The sequence below is a fragment of the Sardina pilchardus genome, chromosome 19, assembly GCF_963854185.1.
Source record: "Sardina pilchardus chromosome 19, fSarPil1.1, whole genome shotgun sequence".
NCBI classification, from domain to species: domain Eukaryota; kingdom Metazoa; phylum Chordata; class Actinopteri; order Clupeiformes; family Clupeidae; genus Sardina; species Sardina pilchardus.
The window spans coordinates 2019411-2041992 of NC_085012.1; the positions used below are offsets into that span (position 1 = coordinate 2019411).

General features: G+C 42.8%; 3 protein-coding genes and 1 long non-coding RNA gene across 6 annotated transcripts; 3 read left to right on the top strand and 1 right to left on the bottom strand.

The window, feature by feature from the left end:
* Positions 1-3053: 3053 nt before the first annotated feature.
* LOC134065710 (uncharacterized) lies at positions 3054-4875 on the bottom strand. The gene is made up of 3 exons (XR_009936326.1): positions 4828-4875; positions 3613-3715; positions 3054-3205 (listed from the first exon to the last, which is right to left on the bottom strand). It is a non-coding gene; the product is annotated as an uncharacterized LOC134065710 (long non-coding RNA).
* Positions 4876-5364: 489 nt separating this feature from the next.
* On the top strand, positions 5365-14990 carry zmp:0000000991 (mucin-3A). Of its 2 annotated transcripts, none has more exons than XM_062520839.1 (5): positions 5365-5688; positions 7293-7426; positions 7642-7795; positions 9760-9805; positions 10237-14990. In XM_062520839.1, exons 1-5 carry the CDS (start codon positions 5573-5575, stop codon positions 14836-14838), a joined length of 5052 nt encoding a protein of 1683 aa, XP_062376823.1. In that variant the 5' UTR covers positions 5365-5572; the 3' UTR covers positions 14839-14990. The 2 variants fall into 2 exon arrangements, with proteins under 2 accessions (XP_062376823.1, XP_062376824.1); XM_062520840.1 differs by having other exon boundaries at positions 7296-7426.
* A 1121-nt stretch (positions 14991-16111) lies between these two features.
* Positions 16112-19273, top strand: c19h11orf65 (chromosome 19 C11orf65 homolog). Of its 2 annotated transcripts, none has more exons than XM_062520842.1 (10): positions 16112-16207; positions 16764-16807; positions 17012-17138; positions 17234-17326; positions 17444-17497; positions 17597-17806; positions 17923-18056; positions 18302-18472; positions 18783-18838; positions 19041-19273. In XM_062520842.1, exons 2-10 carry the CDS (start codon positions 16776-16778, stop codon positions 19232-19234), a joined length of 1071 nt encoding a protein of 356 aa, XP_062376826.1. In that variant the 5' UTR covers positions 16112-16207; positions 16764-16775; the 3' UTR covers positions 19235-19273. The 2 variants fall into 2 exon arrangements, with proteins under 2 accessions (XP_062376826.1, XP_062376825.1); XM_062520841.1 differs by lacking the exon at positions 16112-16207 and adding an exon at positions 16370-16575.
* A 479-nt stretch (positions 19274-19752) lies between these two features.
* ndufb4 (NADH:ubiquinone oxidoreductase subunit B4) lies at positions 19753-22200 on the top strand. The gene is made up of 3 exons (XM_062521017.1): positions 19753-19949; positions 20681-20824; positions 22054-22200. Exons 1-3 carry the CDS (start codon positions 19773-19775, stop codon positions 22114-22116), a joined length of 384 nt encoding a protein of 127 aa, XP_062377001.1. The 5' UTR covers positions 19753-19772; the 3' UTR covers positions 22117-22200.
* The last annotated feature ends 382 nt before the right edge of the window (positions 22201-22582 follow it).

A 22582-nucleotide genomic window follows, 5' to 3' on the forward strand; every position in this document is an offset into this window, starting at 1 on the left:
GAGAAAAAAGTGCTATGTGCAGTCAGTTCCATTTAAGTACCGGACGGCTTGGGGGAAGAAACTCTTCCTGAGTCTCTCAGACCTCTCTCGTCATCGAGGGTTTCATAGTAAGGGCCACACCACCACCATACACACATCTGTGTTTCATAGGGCCACACCCCACCATACACACCTCTGTGTTTCATAGTAAGGGCCACGCCACCATACACAACTCTGACCAAGAGATACTGTGGAGTAGCACAAACCCACAGTACCAAAATGTTGGAAAGATCTGAGGCCCTTGTGAGGGTTATACCAAAGATCACCGTCTCTGGATATACTTATTTAACATCACTACAGTAATATCACCAAACACACAGTACCACCTGTGAGGGTTATTTAACATCACTAATATCAGCAAACCCACAGTACCACTGAGACATCAATCCTGTTCAACCAACTTCATGGCTCCACTGCTGGTTCATACATCTGTCAGTATTGACCCATGGACTATTCCTCAGATGAACTGCCCCTTCTTCCAGTCTCACCTCGCCCACACACCCCCCCCCCACCCCACCCCCCCAGGACGCCTGAGCGGCAGGTCCCCGAAGAGGCATAAGTGGGCGCTGGGGAGCCGGTGAGGGATGGCGGCCAGAGGGGTGAGTGTGAAAGACACGCCTGCCATCGCCGCTGACCCCGAGAGACAAACGAGGGGCCAATGACGTCTGCGGGGGGAAGTGAGTCCTCGCTCTCCGCTGATTGGATTAACGGGGCGCTCTGAGGCGCTGGAAGAGGAGCCGCAGCATTAAAAGGAAGTAGCAGACATCCATTAAAGTAGCCGATGCGGCCGCTACACTCAGATCTATGGGCTCGCCAAAGCCAAATGCCTCTTCTGCAGGGCTCTCAATCCAGCTCGAGTGGCCATTGACCCGTATCATTGTATCCCATAATTCACTTGGAGGCTTTTGTTATCATAGTTTCCAATTTCGCTCCATGTGGATTAGCGCCTTATAATGCACATTTCACACGCCAAACATGGAGGAATGCTAGCTGCTAGCTCTGGGTCACTTCAGGAGTAAACTAATACCTCTCTCCTCAGAGAAGGGAGCTTGTGGGTGTGGGCCCACAGATGTCAATTAAACTGATTGAGAGATAGAGTTAAGTCGGTGTTAGTACGGCCCTCGTGTATCGTCATATTGTAAGGTAGCCATTAGGGCTAACTGCGGCGGTTTGATTGACCCGGCGCCATTGCAAGTCTTTTCTGGAGGCTAGTGAGGAGGAGGATGAACCATGAACCTGCGGAGAGCAAAAGAGTGAAAAAAGGGACAAGCCAGTAAAAGCAGAGCCAGGAGAGAGTCTCCGGCTAATGAATGGGCCTTCTTTATGACCCCTCGGAGACCCTGCGCTGCGGCGCTCCACTCCTCTTCATCACTCCTCCTCATCACTTAGAGCGCACGCTACACCGCTAACGCTAGCCGCTCCCCCTGCAGCCGCGCGCTCCGCCAGGGGTGACATCAGACGGTGACGGGCGCTCAGCCTCAGGGCTAATTCAATCAGTAATTAGGCAACAGTACGGGCTATGGAGTAAACGCAGCTACTGTGTGGGCTATAGAGGGAACTCAGCTACTCCGCCTCACAGAGACTTGTTAGGCCAGCAACACGTTTACATGTCAGTTAAACACTCACAGTTGAGAAAGAGATGTCACACAGTTGATTAAACACACACACACACACACACACACACACAAAAAAGGAAAAATATACTCATGAACACACACACATTGGAGTGTCTTCTGTATTCTAATGCTTACTATTCCTAAAAAATATGCATTTGCTCTTTGAAGTCCTTTGAAAAACCCCTCTCACCCACTCCGACAGTGCATCTCCATTCTGAGGAGAGCAAAATATAGACCTGCTCCCATTCGTCTGGCAACAAGCAAGTAAATGAAGCATGTTTTCATGGGATTGCCTTTTCACTTCCTCTGTCCTCCCTTTCTCTCCTACACACCGTATATATAGAAACTACTATGGCCGCCACTTCTGTTTAAGTGGATGCGGTGCGAGCTGGGCACAGGGGTGTATTTTTCCCCAAATTGCTCCATTTCCACAAATGGACTCTTATTGATTCTAAGAATGCATCTCTTCAAAACAGATAATCTGTTGCTGCCATTTACCTCTGCCAGTCACCACTTAAGCATAATTACCCAGTAGTCAATACTGCAGCCTGCCCTTGCCTGCAGTCAACCTTTCAGTCACCAGCCATGGGCTTCAAATGCAAGGCTCCTCGCCAGCACAGGAGAAAGTAGAGCAGTTGAGGGGGAAGAAGGGGGAGGGGGGGCAAAATTAGATTATTTCTTCATTAATTCAGTGAGTTGGTTGTTTAATGGATAAAACAGAGACTAACTGCAGGATATACCTCAAGTTCCCTAATGACGTTAGAGCACTAGAAAATGACCCTGAAGTAGCCCCCCCCCCCCCCCCCCAAACTGTGTTTATATATTATATCTGACTGCAAAAAACATTAGCACAGATGATGGCTAAAATGGACATTTTTAGAGATGTATAACTGCTCGAGTATATGTGTATGGCATCTGATCATTGTGCCATTTATTGCATTCTGCAGAATTCACAACTATTCAGGGATTTCAATACAATAATAAAACCCACTTACGTTTAGTGGCTCTTGGACAGGCCTCAATGGGATCCGTAGTCTGGTGCCACCATGATTTGTGATGTAACGATTCAACATTTACTGTAGCTCTGCTTGCATTTCTTCTACTTCAGATAGACTTAAGATACCTCATACTACATCATATTTTACTTCAGATGCATGTAGCGCCAATTATGGACTTTGAAATGTACACACGATCTTGACATTTGTCACATTATCTTCTATAGGCCATGTAGACCAGGTGAAGACTTTCAGCATTTCAGTTTATTTAATATGGTTCAATCACAGCAGGGCAAGAGAAAAAGCTAACATTGCTCGACTATCTTTATACTCAAACAAAAAAATGAACATCCAAAATAAATTAAATATGAATTTAAATACAATAATAGTATGATTCATATTGTAAACAAAACATGATGCCTTGTGTTGTGGGCTACTTTTGGCATTGGACAAACATGTGTGTGTGATTGCGGATGTATTGAATGAACACCTATCTGAGGGCCCAACCAGTAAAGCCAGAGGAGACAGACGGACCATGCAGATTATCAACTCTTCCTGCAAATAAAACATTTTTATTTTACTACACAGGTTATTACTGAGAATGGACACCAAATATAGGAGAATTAATTTTAAAAATGTTTTTACAACTGTTTTTAAAACTGTTGACTCAATATTTCTTTATGTTTAGTCATTTGATGTCATTTAATCACATTTTGTATGTATTATGTACATTTAATATTGATCAAATATGTTCTTCCACCTGACCTTCATATGAAATCTGCCATCAATCTGAGGCCTTGACTGCGTGAATAACAGTCTATGAACTGTGTCAAAATCAAAAACATGTCCTCTTCGACTTTCCTTGCACTGTTTATGTTAGCCTACTGTGTGCCTTTAATGGGATTTGGGATTCTTCAAATGTTGAAATGAATGTAGTAAGCAAACTCAAATTGAAAACACACCTGCAAATGATGCAGACAGTGAGTAAAATGATTTGTCCAAAGTCCAAAATCCATTTTCTGTCTCGCAGTACGTACATACTGTACAGATTCTTCTGTGATTGCCCTGCATGATTACATTTTAGAGAACACGTAAAAACTTGATTATGCTAACCACTGTAAAATGGGCTCTGAGTGAGCTGCTTAATATGGCCACACAGTTTTAAAAAATCAATCCACGGTTATGAATTGGCCTCGTCAGATTCTCTACGGGAGACAATGCATTTTCATAAGACGGGTAGTAATTTATGTAGTGGATGACAGGCAGCATGAAATATGTAAAACCTCTTCTCTTGACAACCCGTTGGACATTTGTCACTAGAACCACCTAGCGAAGGCCTAGTCTTTCCACCATAAAAGCTCAGCGTTTTTGGGACTGGTTAATCCTTTAAAAATAGATATTAAGCTGTGCTTTTTGGGGAGTATTCTTCACTGTAATACAAACACAAAAAACATCTCAATTAATCAAGCTGACTGTTACAGAGCAATATGGAGATAATGCTTCTGCTGCACTGAACATTCAAACATAAAGAGAGTTGTTCCTTTGCATTAATTCCCTCAATATAAGAACGTATACCAAAGTGAGTGTGTGTGTGTGTGTGTGTGTGTGTGTGTGTGTGTGTGTGTGTGTGTGTGTGTGTGTGTGTGTGCGCGCGTGCGCGTGTTAGTGCGTTCACTGTGTTGAAGTGCTGTGGTCCAAGTCTTGCTGCCTCTCCCATTGTGAGTTAATAAGGGTAATTAATGACTACCAGCTATTTGACAAAAAGAGCAGTCCTCCATCATTAATCTCTTCACAATTAGTCAAGATGCCAGAACAAACAATCACTTTTCATTAGAGATCCCCCCAAAAAATCCTGATTAAAATTGATTTTCTGACTGGAGTCAATATTCAGCTGTGGGACTTCACTGGCTGGTGGGAGTGAGAGGTTAAAGAGTCTCCTGTCCCAGTCATAAAAGACCAACTGTTCTTCAAAATTAAGAGGGCAGCTCCAAGTGATCTAAGTAAATATCTCATATTGCTTCTGCTTAATTAAAATGTTTTACAGTATTCAATGCGGTGGCTGCTCACGTTTAAATGGGTCCTGCGGTAAAGGCATGTTCTTTTCAATCAAGCTATGTCCATATTACGGCTATCAGACTGGACTAAGCATCAGTAGGCCTACAGAAGTTTAAATTTACCTGCAAATGATCAAACCAGATTAAACCAGACTGTATTTTTCATGCAGGTTATCGTAGGCCTTGTAGTTTCCTTTAGGATGTTGGTCCCCGGGAGCCTGGAAACTCTGGATTAGAATGGCATAAATGCTTGGGCAACTTTAGTACAACGTCGCCCCCAATCGTTCTGTTTTAGAACATGCACTAGACTAGACTAACTCGCCCAGTGTATGAACCGTTCACGCCCATTATGTACAATGTCATGTAGCCTAATGGTTTATTGGAGACACAAAGCAAAGTAGCTTCTCAAGGTATGGAAAAAGTGACAACAGAACAGGCCAAAAATGCCAAAGCTTCCAGAATTCTCCCATAATCAACTCTTTTCCTTTATAATCGACTTTAGCGGAATGTCTTCGCTACTCAACACAGCCCCCCTCGTAACATCAGAGATAGCCTAGTTGATGAATCCGTGTTATCTATCTCCCTGTGAGGATATCGTTCAGTCTAAAGTTCGCGCATGTTTACACAGCAGAACTGTTGGCTACAGCTGGGTGTTATGTGCATTCAGCCATCTTCCCGTAATGGGGGAATGGACACAGCATGGGTCAGGCGTAAAGAATGTAATAGTCTGAACTAAAGTTTTCCTATAGGCTAGTCATATCTTAGGGAGTAGTAGGCTACAGCCCATGACGCTGCTAAAACACGCCCGAGGACTTAGCGGGAGGTGACCTAACAAGCCTGGTAAGGTGCAGCGAGGCTTAACTGTAGGATGTCAACGGGTGAATTCATTAGAGAGATAAGTGTGTCGGGGAAAGGGAAAGCCAACTCCCCAGCTACTTTTCTTCCACAGAAGGATTTTCGTAAGAAAGGCTTTCAGAGAAAAAGGTAAGTGAGAATAAGCTATGGCCACGGCAAATGAGCTCATGCCTGTCTCATCTATTCGCTTACGCGGGCGACTATCGCGAATCACTCTCAGTCGTGATAGAGGAGATAAGGTATCTCTACGACGAGGCCTAGCCTAAGTTTCCAACTATTTGTGATGTTGTTTAAACTTCTGAAGTTGAGCTCATATGAGTATCTCAAACTAGCATGTGGAGTAGGCTACAATGTTTGTTACGCACGAACGGAAGGCATGAAACCTTAGAGCTAACGTGATGCTACTCACGTTTTGGGCAAAATATGTGTGATCAATACACTTACAAAACATTCGGACTACTGTCTATAAATGCGCTTTTTGGGACTTAAAAACGTTCTTGTCAAGTTTCTCGAGGTTTATCCTCAAACTGACAACACCCACTTTATGTAACAGCCACTTGACAGCTGCGCCAAGCAGCACACGCCAAGTGTTGAGCTGTTAAAAAATGAAGTTCAGCAGTGTGGTTGCGTTCACATCCATACTGTTTCAAGGCCAGGTACCGTGCCAGGAGTCAGGACAAACATAGCCTACGTTTTCGCGTACATTAAAGAATGTCTGCAGACTGGAGCAGCCCACAATATAGCTCCTAGACTTCAGAATGCAGACATTTCATCTTTTTAAACTGTACAAATTAAATGTTTCAGATGCAGTTGCATTATTTTTGCTGATAACATCGACTCATAAAGAGAATAATCCTTCTCGCTATCTGCATTTTCTCACAACCCAGTTAATGCTTTTGGCGCCTTGCCATTCCAAACGTCAAGTTGGCCTACATTTAATGTAAAGGTATCTGAAGCAACTGATACAAGACTGTTTTTATCAGAAGATAGCCTTACAGCTCGTCTATATCAAGAAGATAGCCTTGAACAGATTCTTAACAAGAAGCCCTTCGAAGATAACATATTGTTACTGTTTACACCATCCAAACTTATCTCAACATGCCCCACCATGTTAAGAGTGTATTTTGTGATAGCTGGAGTGAGTTCTTCCCTTCCCAATGGGTAAACATTGTGCAATGCATCCCTCCTCTGGCTCATAGGCCATTAACATAATAATATTATTTTGATTGGCTCTGAAGTTTGAAAGAAATTAAAGATGTAAACCATTTGGCAGTGGCAGTAGGCCCCAGATGAACTGGAATATGAGGTTTATTTTGTCTGTCAAATATTTCGGCTTCACATTGCAATGCACAGGAACATTTCAGTATGTAAATTGTTACCTTACCTGCCACTGACTCTGTGTGTGTGTGTGTGTGTGTGTGTGTGTGTGTGTGTGTGTGTGTGTGTGTGTGTGTGTGTGTGTGTGTGTGTGTGTGTGTGTGTGTGTGTGTGTGTGTGTGTATGTGTGTGTGTGTGTAAATTAAATGTTACCTTACCTGCCACTGACTTGCCTTCATTGGGAAAGAAAACGAGCCAAGAAACGAGGGATTAAGCTCTCAAACGGCTTGCCCAATGTCACTGTACCAATCATAGGACAGTGGGGCCCACAGTACTGGAGTGGTTAACCTTCATCACTGTAGTCAGAAATACTAATCTTGAAAACAATTGGCTCATGCATTCTGTATGTTCTCCAGAAGGCTGTGGGACATCAGGGATGTGGAACAGAGGCTGAAAGGCATACACCAGCATGATCTGAACCATAAAAATAAGCCTGGAAGCAAATCCCTTGCACCGCTGCCACAGAGCATCGAAAGGCCTGCAGATACAGGTAAGGCCAAGTGCACACAGAGTGCATTAGCTGTGAGGGAGCATACCTACAGATCTGGAATATGTTGCATAAGGAATATTGGAATAGTATTCATACCATGCATGAGCTCATATTACATATTACACATTCCGCTTTGGGGATATAACAGTGATGCAATAGAGGAAGTCCATCGGAAAGCAAAAGGAAGTAATGTAGGTAACTGATATCCCCAACAGAACTGGACCGAAGTGGAACTGTACAAACCAAGGAGGACAACCCAGCTTTTCGCCCGGATAAAACCCAACCGTCTCCTCCAACGTGCAGCTCTGTCCTTGGGTTTGGCCACACCTTAGCAGAACAAGCCCAGGCAGCGCCAGGCGGAACGTTCAGGTGAGCTCTCTTTGTTTACACATAAATGTACATCTGCCAAGGATCATTTGTATTCAGGTCCTATCACTGGAACATGTTTTATGAAAAGGTTAGGAGACCATTGGAGTGTCAATCACATCATTTACAACAAACACAACTGTTTGAATCTGAAGTCGTTTCATAGATGGCACATAAAGTGGGTATGGTTATGGTTATGGCTATTTGGCAGATACCTGTCGTAAGCGAATGGAGTATGGCTTTGTTTTTGTCAATCAGAACTAAACAGTAATGTTCTAGATATTACAGTGTAATTATACTTTTCTTGTTAATTGCTCTCATAGGGATCATCAGTCAGTGTGAGATATGTTCTTGTAAAATGAAATTCTTGGGAGCTATTAAGGGAAAGGAACTGAATCATACATTCATGCATTCAAAATTGCATTCCACACTTGCTGAGGTTGTAAATCCAATATGAGATTTTTTAACCCAATTAACAGGAACCATCGATCAGTTGTACCATTTTAACTGAACAAATGGCATGTAGTCCACCCAGACCAGAGACATTTTCATTTATCATGTCTGATCAGGTAGTCTGACATTAACAATGTGAGCCATTGCAGTGGAGTGGATGTATTCATGTCATTTGATATCAGAGACACAATCTCATCTGATGTATTTAGTACATTTCAGCTATTACACATAAGAAAGAAATAATGGTGATTGCAAACCAGTGTAGGGGCTGATGGCATTGTATGCACTGCTTATGCATCCAAGAAGCTTTTAGAATGAGGAGCTTTCAGTCATTCATAATGGTTGGTTGGCTGGATGGCTAGACATACACATATGTATTTGAGAACAGTTTGTGAAAATGTTTTTGTCCACGACACGTTAGGGACATTCTCCTTGAAAATGCACCTTTAACAGATACAACGCTTTTTAGAGAGGATATCAGACCACAGGAAAAAGCTTTTGGAAAGAGACTAACCTATTTAGTTTAGGCACAGCTTGAGCATATTCCAATACCCTAGTTTGTTGCTAGTTGTTCTACTACACTACACTACTCTAGCTTGTTCATTTTGCTTCAGTTGACGCCATCTGAGAATGCATTCCTGTTGCATTCCTCGTGTAAAAAAACAATCGTCAGAACCATTACATTACCATATCAGTCATGACCGCAGCTCGTTGGCTAATGGCCTTTGGACGTTACCGTATCTCAGTACACCACAGACTGCCTTCCTTTAAAACAGGCCATACTGTATAGAGGTCACCTGTTCATGAGCAGTCACGGAAGTGTGGATTTGCATCTCAAGTACTAGCTTCTTGGACGCAGTCAATAGTTTTTGTATAAGTTAAATGTGTATTTAATTCCTTAACATGTCATACAGTAACTTCACACTCAAAGCTGACGGAATGGTCACACATCACTGCTTTAAAATGTGTGCTCTAGAATGCAGCTGTCTGTCATGTTCTGGTACAGTTTCCTCAGGAGGCAGGAATGCAGATGCTCTTGTTTGTCTGGATTCAGTTAAAGTCCCATTGAAGGCTTAAACGTACAGGTGTGCAGAGGCAAAACAGCTTACATAAATTATCCTTTCCCACGCAGGCATGATGTATTGTTGATATTGGTAAACGCCTGTGTAATATCTCATTTCAGTAAATCCATTAAACTCTGGTTCTTCCACAGAATGTAGAACTAGATGCGCATTAGTTGCTGGATTACACTATGCAGTTACATTTACATGTGTTCATTTACCAGACACTCTTTTTTTAGCGACTCACATGTCATGCAAAGGTCACTGTCTCCGGAGCAACTTGGCCTTGCTCAAGGAGACAATGGTGGAAGGCGGTAATTGAACCCACAACCTTTCTGGCTACTGCGGCTAGTCGAACCACTTTGCTTAGCCACGGTGCCACCGCCACCCACAAGTATATGTTGATTATGTGGACTGATTGTCATACTGACTTTATGTTTCTTTTTTAACCAGAGAAGAGACTCCTACAACAGCAAAAGACACATTTAGTAACACAGAGGTAAGTTGTCATTTTACACTGTGGTTTTAAACATCAGTTATCATTAACATTTTTAACCACTTTTCATTAGTTATGGCAACATGAACAAAGTAGGTTCATAACTGTGGATTTCTGTGTCAAGCGCGCAGATAAGACCCTTGTTTTGTTGACACAGAGTAAACGTTTATCTCATCAGCATGGCACATTCCATCTGTGTGTGCTTAGTAAGTGGGCAGGTCTGGTAAGCTAGGGCTGTGATTGTATTTACAAAGTGGTGTGGCTGGGTGTGGGAAGCCCACTAAAATAGTCATCAGTCTATGCCTGTCTGCCTGCCTGCCTGCCTTCCTGCCCACTGCTGTGAATTACCGCTGCCTTTTTATAACTGCTTTCCAAGGTTACACTTTGAGTCACTTCTCAAACATGACATCATTTTATGTGCTCTGTCCTGACAGGTGAATAAAGAAGAGACTCCTCAAAAAAGTTTTGGCACTGAACGTGCGTTCTGCACAGCTAAGGAGGAAGTGACAACATTGCATTTGGAGAATGAGAAAGCAACGTCATGTCAATCACAGAGTGCGTTTGGACCCCATACCTCTCCTCTGGATTTAAGAGAAGACAAGCACACTGTCATTTTAAAGAGGCAAGGTGAAACAGGATACCCTTATGCACAATACACGAAGAAAGTGATACAAATCAGGGTCACAGAGTTTACTGTTCCGGGCACTGTGAAAAAAGTAGGAAACCTAAATCCAGATGAACTGAAAAGTGATTCCAGTGCAGAGTCCAACAGTGTGTGTCAACCAATTTTATGTAAGTTCTTGGACCAGACAGAGGATATCATCTTTCCCCGTTCACAGAGTTTTGATTCTGCTGCGACCCATTTGCAGCCGGACCAGACTCGCTCCTCTCCAGACATGCTGACATCCTCTGTAGTGACTGCACTTGCCCCTAACTGGAGCGCCCGGTCCAGGAGACAGAGACCGGGTGCTGCAGATGTAAATCTAAACACCACAGAACAGGAAATGCAGAGAAGAAGACAGGAAGTCCATGCACCTTCATCTCTCTTCGGCAGGGATGTTCCCCAACAACCTTTCTTTGGAGACCCTAACCCTCGGATTGGAGATGTGTTTCCAGAGGCGAGCAATAAGGAGAATGCCCTGTCCATGGCCGGCAGCTACTCCACTGGCACACCAAGCAATCTGTTCAACTTGCGGAACAACAGACCAGTAAAGCGCCGTATCTCGAGGGCCTTTTCAGCAGGGATGGGTGGAGGAAAGACGGATGCTAAAACAGAGGTTGGCCATCCACTAACTTCCCCAGTGGATACAGTATTGAGACCTGTGTCTCCCCATTCTTTGGACCTCCACTGGTCAAGGAGTGTTTGTCAACCAGGCCAGTTCTCCAGTATCAACTCCCCTCCTGCCACTACTCGTCAACCAGGCCAGTTCTCCAGCATCAACTCCCCTCCTGCCACTACCGGCAGCCTCCTGCTTTCCTTCAGAAAGACGAACATGAGTTCCAAAAGTACAGGTTCACCCTCAGAGACACACCCCATGACTTCAAACAGCTCCCTTAACCAAAATAAAAATGTGTCAAGGATGTCTGAACCGATGTCTTACGTGACATTACAGAGGAACAGGGCAAAGTCACTCCTCAGTCCCGCTCCGCCCCTCTCTAGTCCGATAAATAAACCAAAGGGGACATCTGAGTTCTTTCCCTTGTCAACCTCCTCTGAGGAAAAACAATATGAGAGTCTGAGGCCACATCTGTTTCTTTACCCTGACTATAATATTGAAATACCTAGCTCACCTAACACAACTTCCATTTCGGGCCGAGGGCAGGCAACTTCCTCGCCACAATACAACAAACTGGATGGTTTGAAAAACACGCCACTTAGTCCCACCCCTGGATCCATGCTCAGACGGCAACATACATTACAGGGAGATAGTCTACTACAAAGTACACCCTCACACACGTCTAATTTGAGGCGTACAAATACTTTAAGTAATGTGTCAGACCTTCTAAACAACAACAGAGTAGGAACCATGTTAACTAACGACAGTGTAGGAAGAACAGCACCAAGATACTCATCGAGCATTTACAGTGGAATCCCTAGAGCATCCCTTGCATCAAGTAACCTGAACTCATTAACTAGCTATACAGATGCAAGTTCACAAAATGTAACCAATATCGACAGATATACTAGATCAAATAATGATGGAATACATCAAGCCAGGACGGTTGATATACCTACTATGTGCAGAAGGTCAAGGATGGCATCCGCAGCTGAAAGTCCCCAAATTGACTCCCCAGTATCCCCAAGGGAAAAGTATTCTTTATGTCTGTCAACCAACCTTACTTCACCATTGCCATTAAGAAATTCCACAAATACAGCTACAGTGGTGCAACAGAGCTTGTTAAACGCCCCAAGGTCCCTATCTATCAGAGAGACAAACATCACAGACACCTCACACCATATATCCACTGCTGACAAAAATCGCTCCCCAGTTGAGAGGGTTGCCGTATCCCCTTCGTGGCAAAAGAATGTGGAAGATCTGGCCCCAGCTGAGAAGCTGTCTCAGTTGTCCCAGAGTCCATCTGAGTCACCAGATCCTCTGTCTCCGGCCGGATCCAAACGTAATATCTGCGCTCCAACCACATTCTCATCTCTCAGGCTTAGCAGCCCTGCTTCACCAACCTCCCCAATGCCACCTTCCTCGTTGTTCCAGTCGGAAAGAAGAGAGACTCCTCCCTTTCTACCATCACAAGAGACCATACAGCTGAAGCAGTTTGAATCAAGCCCAGCACATGCTCCAACCACATCCTCATCCGTCAAATTTAGCAGCCCAGCTTCAGACACCTCACCTCCACCACCTTTTGCTTCGTTGCCCCAGTTGCAAAGAAGGGAATCTCCTGTGCCTCCATCATTACAAGGGAAAATCCTACCGCTGAAGCAGTTTGAATCAAGCCCAGTGCATCCTCCAACCACATTCTCATCCTTCAGGCTTAGCAGCCCAGCTTTAGATACCTCACCTACACCCCCTTCTTCACTGCTACAGGCACAAAGAAGAGAGGCTCTTGTCTCTTCACCACCACAAGACAAGAACATACAGCTAAGGAAGGGGTCTGAGTCCAGCTTAACACATACACCCAGCCCAGTCTCAAAATTTAGTTTTGATCTTGGTACACATGAGAGCCAGAGGTCCAGCTCAAAGACAGATTCTACTGGGACCTCTGTACCTGGTTCTTCTATCTCTGAAAAGAATGACCGGTCCCCTATGAGTCTCTCGCCTTATGTCAGCCTCCTCTCTGCAAGACAGACATCTAGTAGTGCCTCCTCTCCATCGAATCCCCGAAGCCTGAGGTCTGCCTCGTTTGATGGCACAGCGAACACCTCAGAAATGGTGTCCACCCTACAGCCACCATATTTGTCGGTGAAATTATCTCAGGAACAGCTGAACACTGTTGGCAAGCAGCCATCGCAAGTGACACCACCGCTCAAAAAATCTATGTCAGTAGACACTCAGGGACTTGTTCAACCACACACCAACCAGCCTGTTTCAACCACTTCAAAATACATTTCAGATTCCAAAGACACTAAGAGCACATCTCCTAGAATAACTTTAAGCCCCTCTGAATCAACAGCGTCTGTCTCTGTTTTTGAAACACAGACTCGTAAACAACATGACAAGATGCCAGTTTTCAGAAGTGACAATGTTGGCCACGTATCTCCTACACAAACTGAGAAAAAGGGATATCAACGTAATCAATCAGATAGTAGCAGTCAGAATGTAGATAAACACAAGAGCAAGGATGTATCAGATTCACAAAGCCAAAAGTGGAGTTTGTTTTCCTCAAAGAACCAGAAAGACAGTGGCTCTAGTGGGACGGAAATCAAACCACCGACACAATTTTTTGAGAAAAACAAGAAAAATTCTTTTGGCAACAGAATGGACCAAATGCTAGATCGATTGAAATCATTTACTGTCAAATATCTAGATGGAGAGGCAAGTTTGAAAACAGAGGACACACCTTTGCATCCGAACGCTTCCAGTAGTAGGTCGAGAATACCAGGGAGCAGAGGGACATTAGAGTCATGTGAGCAGGCAGCAGATAGAGACCTCCCCTCTGCCTCTGCTACCAGCCCTGTTCTGCTCATACAAGACCAGATAGCAACCAAACCACCCAAGGCACCAAAAAGGAAGGAATCTGAGATGTCATTTCTCAAAGTACCGCAATCAATAGAGCACTCTAAAACAAAACCAGAGCAAAAACTAAAAAACAGGCATGCCAACCAGTATTCCACCCTTCCGGCCAACTGGAGAACTTCCAAAATGTCTTCCAATCCCAGCAGTCCCATGGACTTTTATTCAGAAGATGTAAAAACTGACAGGAATTTCTCTAGCACAAGTCAACCGAGGAGAAAAACGACATCTTTGTGTGAACCACAGGATGACCTTAGCATTAGCAATGCTTGGGATGAAGAGGGACTGCTGCCTAGCATAGAGCTATACTCAGACATTAAGTATGGTTTGAACCACAAACGGTCTATATCTGTTAGTAGTGTACAGTCCAGTCGACCCTCAGGTACTGGTCGTATCTCAAGGTCAAGCTCAAGGGCGAGCAGCGTCAGTGACCTCACAACTGCTGCTGATCTCATGACTTTGGATGACTTTATGACTCCGGAGGCCACATTGACCCCACCACATAGTGGCAAAACTATAGCCCCCCAGATACCGAAAAATGAATCACCTAACCGGGTCTGGAGCCCAGCTAGCCTGGAGAGAACGTCATTCCCGTGGGAAAATGAGTCTGACCCAACACCTCCGCCGTCTCCCACGTTTTCCCCCACTACAAGGCGTCTGTCCAGAGCTCCAAGCGCCTCTTCTCAGGGCAGTCGTTCCTCTCATGAGAACGTGTCGCCCAGAGGGAACCTACCATCCAAGAACTACACCTGCAATTTGTCAGTGTTTGAGGAGTCAGATTCTGACTCCACTACAACTGACGATGAGTATTATCTGGACAATGACAATGGGGAAGAGACAGAGCTCTAGATGGAGGTTTGATATGGGATTGTCTCCCTGAATGTATCGTACACCTTCTATTTCCACTGAATGTTTGATGGGCTATTTATTTGACAAGCTATTTTATAGGGTTAAATTGATTTTGTATGTTGAGATAAAAGTAATAAAATATATGAACTGTAGTGGCAATATTTTGGTTTCTTGGACCTGTTTTCTGACCACAGCATAAAACCCCTAAACCCATATAGCCATATGTCTCAATCCATGTGGATTAGTCTACAAATTTGAAGGGACATCATGTTGTATTTTCTGACTTTTGTTTAAATACAATTTGAATTAAATGTAAACAGCTTCCTGGCTTGACTTTACTGTAATTACCATAATGCAACCTCTTCCTCTGTTGCGTAGTCTACACATATCTCTCTAGCGTGCTCTTTGCCACAGTGCCCAGCTGCATGTGTGTTGCTGGTATCTAAGGCAACTCTCAGATTGTCTTTAGCTAGAGGGTCACAGCAGGAAAATGGGAAAATGTGACCGTTTGGTTGATCTGATGATGTCCTAAAGGGCACCTCCCATGGACATGATGATGTCATTATGTGTCATATACAAGCAAGCTGTTCCCACACTTGAGTTAGTTTTTTCCCCTTTAGACAACAAACAAAAGTCGAAGACGCAAGCTGTACATCAGAGCAGCTCATTATTTGGGGTAAATTGTTGACTGCAGCCGTCCCAAACTCTCAAATAGCTCTTCTTGTTTCAAACTGGTTTGAATGGGTGTGGTCTAATGATGTACTCTTAACTCAAAATAGCGATGCAGTAATAATGTGGAAGACACATCATTGTAGACCTCCCAGTATTCCCAGAGGACAAGGCAATGGAAAGAGCTTTTCATACAGCCTTGGTTTGGGTATCTAGGCCTGTAGGCTACTTGCAGATCAGTGAATATAATAGGCTGTCAACAACATGCAGACTAAAAACAAGTACAGGTTCAAGCAGTCATGTAATTGTCTCTAAAATGGCAATGCGATTACGGCAGCTGGTAGCTGAAAGAATTAAATAGGCTACTGCCAAGAACCCCCCTGGCAAAGTCGGGCAACTGTGCAGACATGTCGTCCAAAGCAAATTCTTGCACAAAACTAGTTTGAAGAAGAAAAGGCTTTAAGAAACACATTTTATATTTCCAGTTAAGTACAGAAACGGACACATGTTAATTAATCAGCCTAGATTAATTGTATAGTTCAAATGGATTTTGAGGCTGCCCTTCTGTACTTGGGCCCTTTTGGAGAAGTTGCTATGGTAACAAAGGCTTCCAAACAGTTCACTTCCTGAAACTCCAAACAGCGAGTTCGGCGTGCAAGGTACAGAACAGTCCAAAAACGACAGCTGGCATAAATCACAAGTAAGCTGTCACCCTGTATTTTTTTTTTTTTTTAAACAATCGTTTGGTGTGGATACCATATTTGTGTCAAATTTGATATCACGCCAGCATTTGAGAGTCTTCGTTTACTTACTTGATAAACAACTGTCTTTACTCAGTCTACTGAACGATGTAAGGTTGTGTGTCGAACGTTATCAGAACTCCAAATTCAGCTAACCACCTCCGCGTCCTTTTTGTTAACCTGAGTTATACTTTCTGAGTTATGTTAATGTTTTATTTCCACGTGTTCCACTACTTGTCTGAAAAATGTATCTGAGCCTGTAACTTTGCACATTATAGGATATGCAATAATTTGAGGGAAGGTAACAGCCTACAAAACAACGAGAAGGGTAGGCTAACGCATGTTTGAGAACCACTGGCATTAGGCTAATCTTTACATTAATGCATGGGTCACTGTCCAAGTGCATGACCAGGTTGACACAACCCCGACCTATTTCTCTTTAAGTAACGTTATAATGAACACAGCAGGGTAATAATTCAGCAATGAGTTATAATGTGTTTTCTCTCATTTGTTCAGAATTTTGCAACCATGAAGAAGAAAAAAATCAAGTATGCTGAAAGGTTAGTAGGCTATCATTAGCCATTACTGTAATCTGACAGCAATTGTGTGCCATCTGTAGGCCTACCCATCATAAAGTAGAAAGGGACCATAACCAGATTTATGATTTTGAGGGTTGTCTTGTTCTTTCTCCATGCACTATATGTGAAGATATACTAGTTAGATACAGTATGTGTTACTTTGTAACTGATTAAACCGTTTTGCAGTGCTCCCAGGTCATCACCGGTTGAAGATATTCAATCTGGGGAGAACAGCACCCTGGACTTTACAGAATATGAGATTGAGCGTGACAAAGCAATCAGAGTTATACAGAGATCATGGAAGAAACATGTTGTATGTACTAGCCTAAATTCTATCTCCAAAAGTATAGTTTTCCAACATTATATTTTGCACTAGGCCTATAGGCAAATATTTGTGTAACTTATTAGGATACTCAAGTCTTCAAGTACTTCAAAGAACTTCTAAACTTCCACAACCAGGGACAGCCACATATTCTGCTGAAACATGTCAATCCCAGAGAGGTAACTGCCCAAAATAAAATGTTTATATTATAAGTGAAATTAACACATTTTTGTCATATATGATTACTGAACAGTAGGCTACTCATTGACTTATCATGTGATTGTTCTCCATCAAAGGCAGACATTCTTGATCCTGGGGCAGGGGTCTTTATCCGTTTTAGATTGGGTGGTGTAAGTACGACCTAACTTACATTGTAGAGGAAAATGTAAACCCAAGGTAAAATGCTCCATATATGAGGTATGTGGTTTATTCTATATATTGCCCACTAGATCACCTTCCCACCAAGCATCTACTATAAGATCTTCACTCATCGGCCTATAGTGGATTTATGTGCTAGCAGTCCCAAAGATTACACCCACGAGGCCCAGAGACGACCTGTTCCTCGGCAGAGACATAACCACCTCCCAGTCGTCCAAGATGACAGGTCAAGCTGGTACAAGCGTGTGGAAAATAATGGATGGAGAGTGCTGGTAGGCAAGGTGGGTTTGTGTCCTCCATTTCCACTTCTACTCCATTAGTAGAGTTTCTGTGTATTTAAACTTCTTCTAAATTTATGTTGTTTGTGCTCAACTTCAAATTTATATTTTCTGTACAGATTAGTCATTTCGGTGATACAATCACACAAGATACCAGTGCAAAGAAGTTCGAGTACAAACATACCAAACTACTGAGACGGCAAGATGTTGAAAAGCGAAAGAAGTTAAGGAAGATTGAGTGGTTTAAAAAAATGTGAGTCAGTGCAAGCAGAGAGGGTCACCACAGTTGCCATTTACAGTATCATTGCACAGTTCAATACTTTTTTTTAAATATAGGTGTTGGGAATACAGCATAGTCCGTTAATACATGTTGAACTTAAAATATCTTGATACTTGTAGTTATGTATTTCCGTCGAGTTTAATACTTAATCATGTCTGATTTGCCAAGATAATCCAGTCATATAGCTCCAAGATGAATGAACTGGATTGTGCGTGCAGGTATGAGGACGGGGTCCTGCGTGCGTGGACGGGGCACCAAGAGACGGCCCTGCTGGTGGAGAAGTCTACTTTTGGCATGATGTGTGCAGTGGAGCAGCTGGGAGTAGATCACGTAGCCGAGTGGGAAGTGGACGAGCTGCTGGAGTGGACGAACGCACTCAACTTTGACGAGTAATGTGTCAAAACAATCTCTTTGGGAACATTGGGTGGCTCCTAAGGCGCAGCTCATTATGTAACTGAACAAGTTGGCCCATGTTTTGTGTAATGAGACTTTGATAGAGCCTTGTGCATGTGTTACACTTTGCGCCATGAAAAAGATGGAAGTAGCATGTTGTGAGTACATTCATGATCATTAGCCACAGTTATACACAAACATTATAACATAAACCTCAGCATAAATCACCCAGGTTTAATGATGCTTCATGTTGTATAATGCAGACATGTCTTGATGTCAGTAACATGACATTTTAAAATTCTTCAGGTATATCAATGGATGGAAGACAATAGGCAGTAGCCAGTCATCTGAATATGTGAAAGGTATCAGTTTTTTGCATGTTCTGTTCATCTAGGCCTAGCTCTGTTTTTTATGCTGCATGTTCTGTTCATCTAGGCCTAGCTCTGTTTTTTATACTGCATTCCTTCCTGGCGTCATGATAAAGTGATCGTTTAAGAAGTGCCATAGCAGTCTCTGCTGGCCAAAAAACACAGTGAACTTTTTTTTTTGTCTCGCTGTTTACAGATGTGGGACTGTTGAAGTCCAGATGCAACCCCTGTGAAGCTTCCCAGCTCACTCAGGAGAACAGCCAGTTTGTAACCAACAGCAGCGTCCTTCACCCCCAAATATCAAACATAATCAAGTCTGAACATTCATCAGCTGGCGTCCGAATGCCATATGGGAACTCAAGCTCCGGACGCTACTGTATCAACAACTGAGCATTACTGTGACCGCATAAAAGGAATTAAAGAAGTAGTCTACAGCCATACATTTTCTGTTTTGTTTTGTTTTCATCAATAATGCATTATTTGGAATTGCCTGACATGTTGTTCCTCTGCTTTTAATATTGATCCAGATGATTTGGCTAAACATTCAAGTTATTTTAAAGAGATGGATTACAAAAAAAAAAAAACCTCAATCCATCTCAGTTCAGGCAGACATAACCTGATTTATGAAATGCTCCTTAGAAATGTAAATGATGGTTTTTAAACCACTTACACATGTAAATAATGTTGTATCAGTGGTGCCTGTGTATTACAGTGGCCTTATAATCGACATGACAGCCAGGCCAGAGAAATGAATCCAGTGAAAGGTGATTTTAAACACTTAAGATATTAAAGTAGTACAAACAAGCCTAGTGTAGTCGTTGAAAATTGAGTGATATTTCAACGCGAGAAGTGGTAGGCTACGTAGCCAAGCGTGAAGATGATAAGCCAATCGCAGAAGGCTGTGTCAACCACCACTTTCAATGCCATCATGGCGGATTACAAAGATGCACCCTTGGCCAGTCGGCCAAAAACATTAGATCCAGCGGAATATTTTAACCTTTCTCCTGAGTACAGACGGGCTGAAGAAGAAAGGGCGGCTGTGAGAGCTAACCTGAAGAGGCAGTATCAGATGCAGCTGAACAATCCTCACAGAAAAGAGCTTATTGTAAGGACATACTCACCAGCTAGTATCGCTAGCTAGTGTCGGTTGTGTTGAGGCAAATATACAAAAAATGCTAGCCTGTTACTGCTAACTGCATGTAATATGTCAAATATTGTCTTCATGATGACATTTTAGATATTTGGATTTCCCTTACTTTCAGTAAAGAAGAAAGCAGCAATACTGCAGAATTGTCTTGCTATGCAACAAAATAACGTGTGGCTTCAACATTAACTTGCATGACCTTGCTATCGATAGGTAGCTAACGTTAGCATGTGCTAGCGCTAGCTAGACGTCATGTCAACACCACAGTATCAGATAATTAAGTTTAAGTTAGCACCTTGGTTTGTTATGTTAACTGTTAGCTTACCGTGAACAGTAGGACTGCTAGCTGATTTGACAAGGATAACGTAGTTTAGAGTTAGAGCAATGGCACCATCCTTATGTAGTGAGCTAAGAGAATATAAGCTAAGGCCACCTTACACCAAACAACTTTGACAAGATTTGGGAAAGATTCTTGAAAGATTGTAGTCATTTGATTGAGGCTTGACTGGGGGGCACTAGTTAGAAGACTCCAATCTTTCAAGAATCTTTCCCAATCTTGTCAAAGTTGTTTGGTGTAAGGAGGCCATAAAGTTGTTCATTCTAACGAGTGAGGTGTTTTTGCTTTTGCATGATTTTATTGCAGGTTGTATGGTACAGGAGTGTAAATTATGTTTTGTATTTTGTCTGTACAGGAAGATCCTGCTCTCAATCGCTGGGTCTATGCAAGATCCAACATTTATCCACACTTCAGGGCCACCTCTAAGACGTCATTGATGGGGGTATTGTTTGGAGTGGTACCCCTCATCTTCTGGTTCGGTGTTTTCAAAACGGACAGGGTACGTGTTTCCAACTATGTGTATATGTCCCTGTGTTTATCTGGCTGAAGTTATGACTAAAGTTACCCAGATGACGTCTGCGGTTTGGCTGTTGGAAATGAATGAGTTGATTGTGGCACTGTAGGCCTATTTCTTTTTGCTCACCTGTCGTGTCATTCTGCAACACACCCACAACACATTAAACACAGGAATCAAGGGGACAGGAAAGGGAATTAATCAGGGTTTAAATTTCTCAGGTGCTGTGCATGAATTCATTATGGACTGGGTAGTATTTCAGTATCGATATTGAGTTTTAAAATGTCCGCTTTAGGCACAGAAATGTTCCTTGCTTGTATTGTATGGTTTTGGAAATAAAAGTTCCACACCATTTACACAAGCACAACATGAAATTTAAAGCAACACCACATAGTTTTTCTACCCTCATAATACATTTCCAAGACCCTCGTGATGGTACGTTGATTTACAATAGGTTGAATGAGACCTTGTCTGTATTGCTTTTACTGGCATTATGGAACTTTGGGTTTCGGGTAGTAACCTGAGCACAAAAAAAACTACAAAGTTCGACTGCTTTATGGCATACCTCACTTCCCCCACCACCACCCACTTCCTCAAATTCAGTGAGAGCCCAAACTATAGCGATTGTTTGCCGGCTGGTATAGCGTATGTATGTTGATGGCCGAAGCAGCAACGAAACCGAAAGTGTTATGGTAAAAGTGTAAACTTTACAGCCTGATGTTGGAGTTTTATGACCAAGCCCCCTTTTTAGGACAAAAAAACCCCAGCCAGAAGTAGCAAGCCTACTGTATGTCTAAATGGCTTGGTTTGGCAGAGGCTACATTCAATTGGCCAACATCATCCCAACACCGAGAACGCACACAGATCTGGGCTGAAAGCCTAGTTTTACAAATGTATCACATAACTGCTATCGTAGTACCACTTAACTTAATACCCTGAGTTAAGGCTTTGTGCAGCCTCGATATGTCTAGATAGCCTTGATATGTCTAACTTGCTTCTGAGGATACCCCACTGGTGTAACCATGACCGATTTTACGACAGTATAGAAAACAATGCTGTTTCCCAACTGTAGGGGGATCCCGGAAGCAAAACGTCCATGTTGTTGCTTTAAATCAAAGACCCAATGGCATGGAACATGAGATTCATGACACTGTTAACTTTTGTGTGAAATGACACTTTGTAACCATCTTAACGTTGCTTAATTGTTGTTTCAGGACAATAGAGAGGAAAAGATCAAAGCCGGAACCTATGACCGAACATACAAGATCTCCTACTGATCCACACCATTGAGGTCCAAACATGTCTCTTAAATATGTATAAAGTATATTACTGTCAGAATAAACGTAATTAATTGTTTGAAAGTTGACTTTGTTTGTTTGTTTCAAATTTGCAATTGCAGCAAGGTGACAGTAACAGGTAACAGGTGTGCTGTACTGTACAGGTACATAGTAACAAGAATACAGTATTGTGGAAAAGTTCTACACATCTAGAACCATTTTGGGTCTGGCTATGACTAATGAAAAGTTCTACACATCTAGAACCATTTTGGGTACACATCTAGAACCATTTTGGGTCTGGCTATGACTAATGAAAACAGCCCAATACCGAGGGGCAGCACCAAGCATGCATCTGAAAATATTGCTGCACGCGATTGGATAACACTATGACCAATCTTTACTGACTGATTCCGGACTTCGACACAATTATATAACACTACGATTAATGTTTACTATACTAACTGAG

Excerpts from the sequence above, each read along its gene's own strand:
- zmp:0000000991 (XM_062520839.1), top strand. The coding sequence starts at position 5,573 with ATGTCAACGGGTGAATTCATTAGAGAGATAAGTGTGTCGGGGAAAGGG. Across the intron at positions 5,689-7,292 it reads AAAGGCTTTCAGAGAAAAAG|AAGGCTGTGGGACATCAGGG; the intron begins GTAAGTGAGAAT and ends TATGTTCTCCAG. Across the intron at positions 7,427-7,641 it reads CGAAAGGCCTGCAGATACAG|AACTGGACCGAAGTGGAACT; the intron begins GTAAGGCCAAGT and ends TATCCCCAACAG.
- c19h11orf65 (XM_062520842.1), top strand. The coding sequence starts at position 16,776 with ATGAAGAAGAAAAAAATCAAGTATGCTGAAAG. Across the intron at positions 16,808-17,011 it reads AAAATCAAGTATGCTGAAAG|TGCTCCCAGGTCATCACCGG; the intron begins GTTAGTAGGCTA and ends ACCGTTTTGCAG. Across the intron at positions 18,057-18,301 it reads ATTGAGTGGTTTAAAAAAAT|GTATGAGGACGGGGTCCTGC; the intron begins GTGAGTCAGTGC and ends TTGTGCGTGCAG.
- ndufb4 (XM_062521017.1), top strand. The coding sequence starts at position 19,773 with ATGGCGGATTACAAAGATGCACCCTTGGCCAGTCGGCCAAAAACATTA. Across the intron at positions 19,950-20,680 it reads CTCACAGAAAAGAGCTTATT|GAAGATCCTGCTCTCAATCG; the intron begins GTAAGGACATAC and ends TTGTCTGTACAG. Across the intron at positions 20,825-22,053 it reads GTGTTTTCAAAACGGACAGG|GACAATAGAGAGGAAAAGAT; the intron begins GTACGTGTTTCC and ends TTGTTGTTTCAG.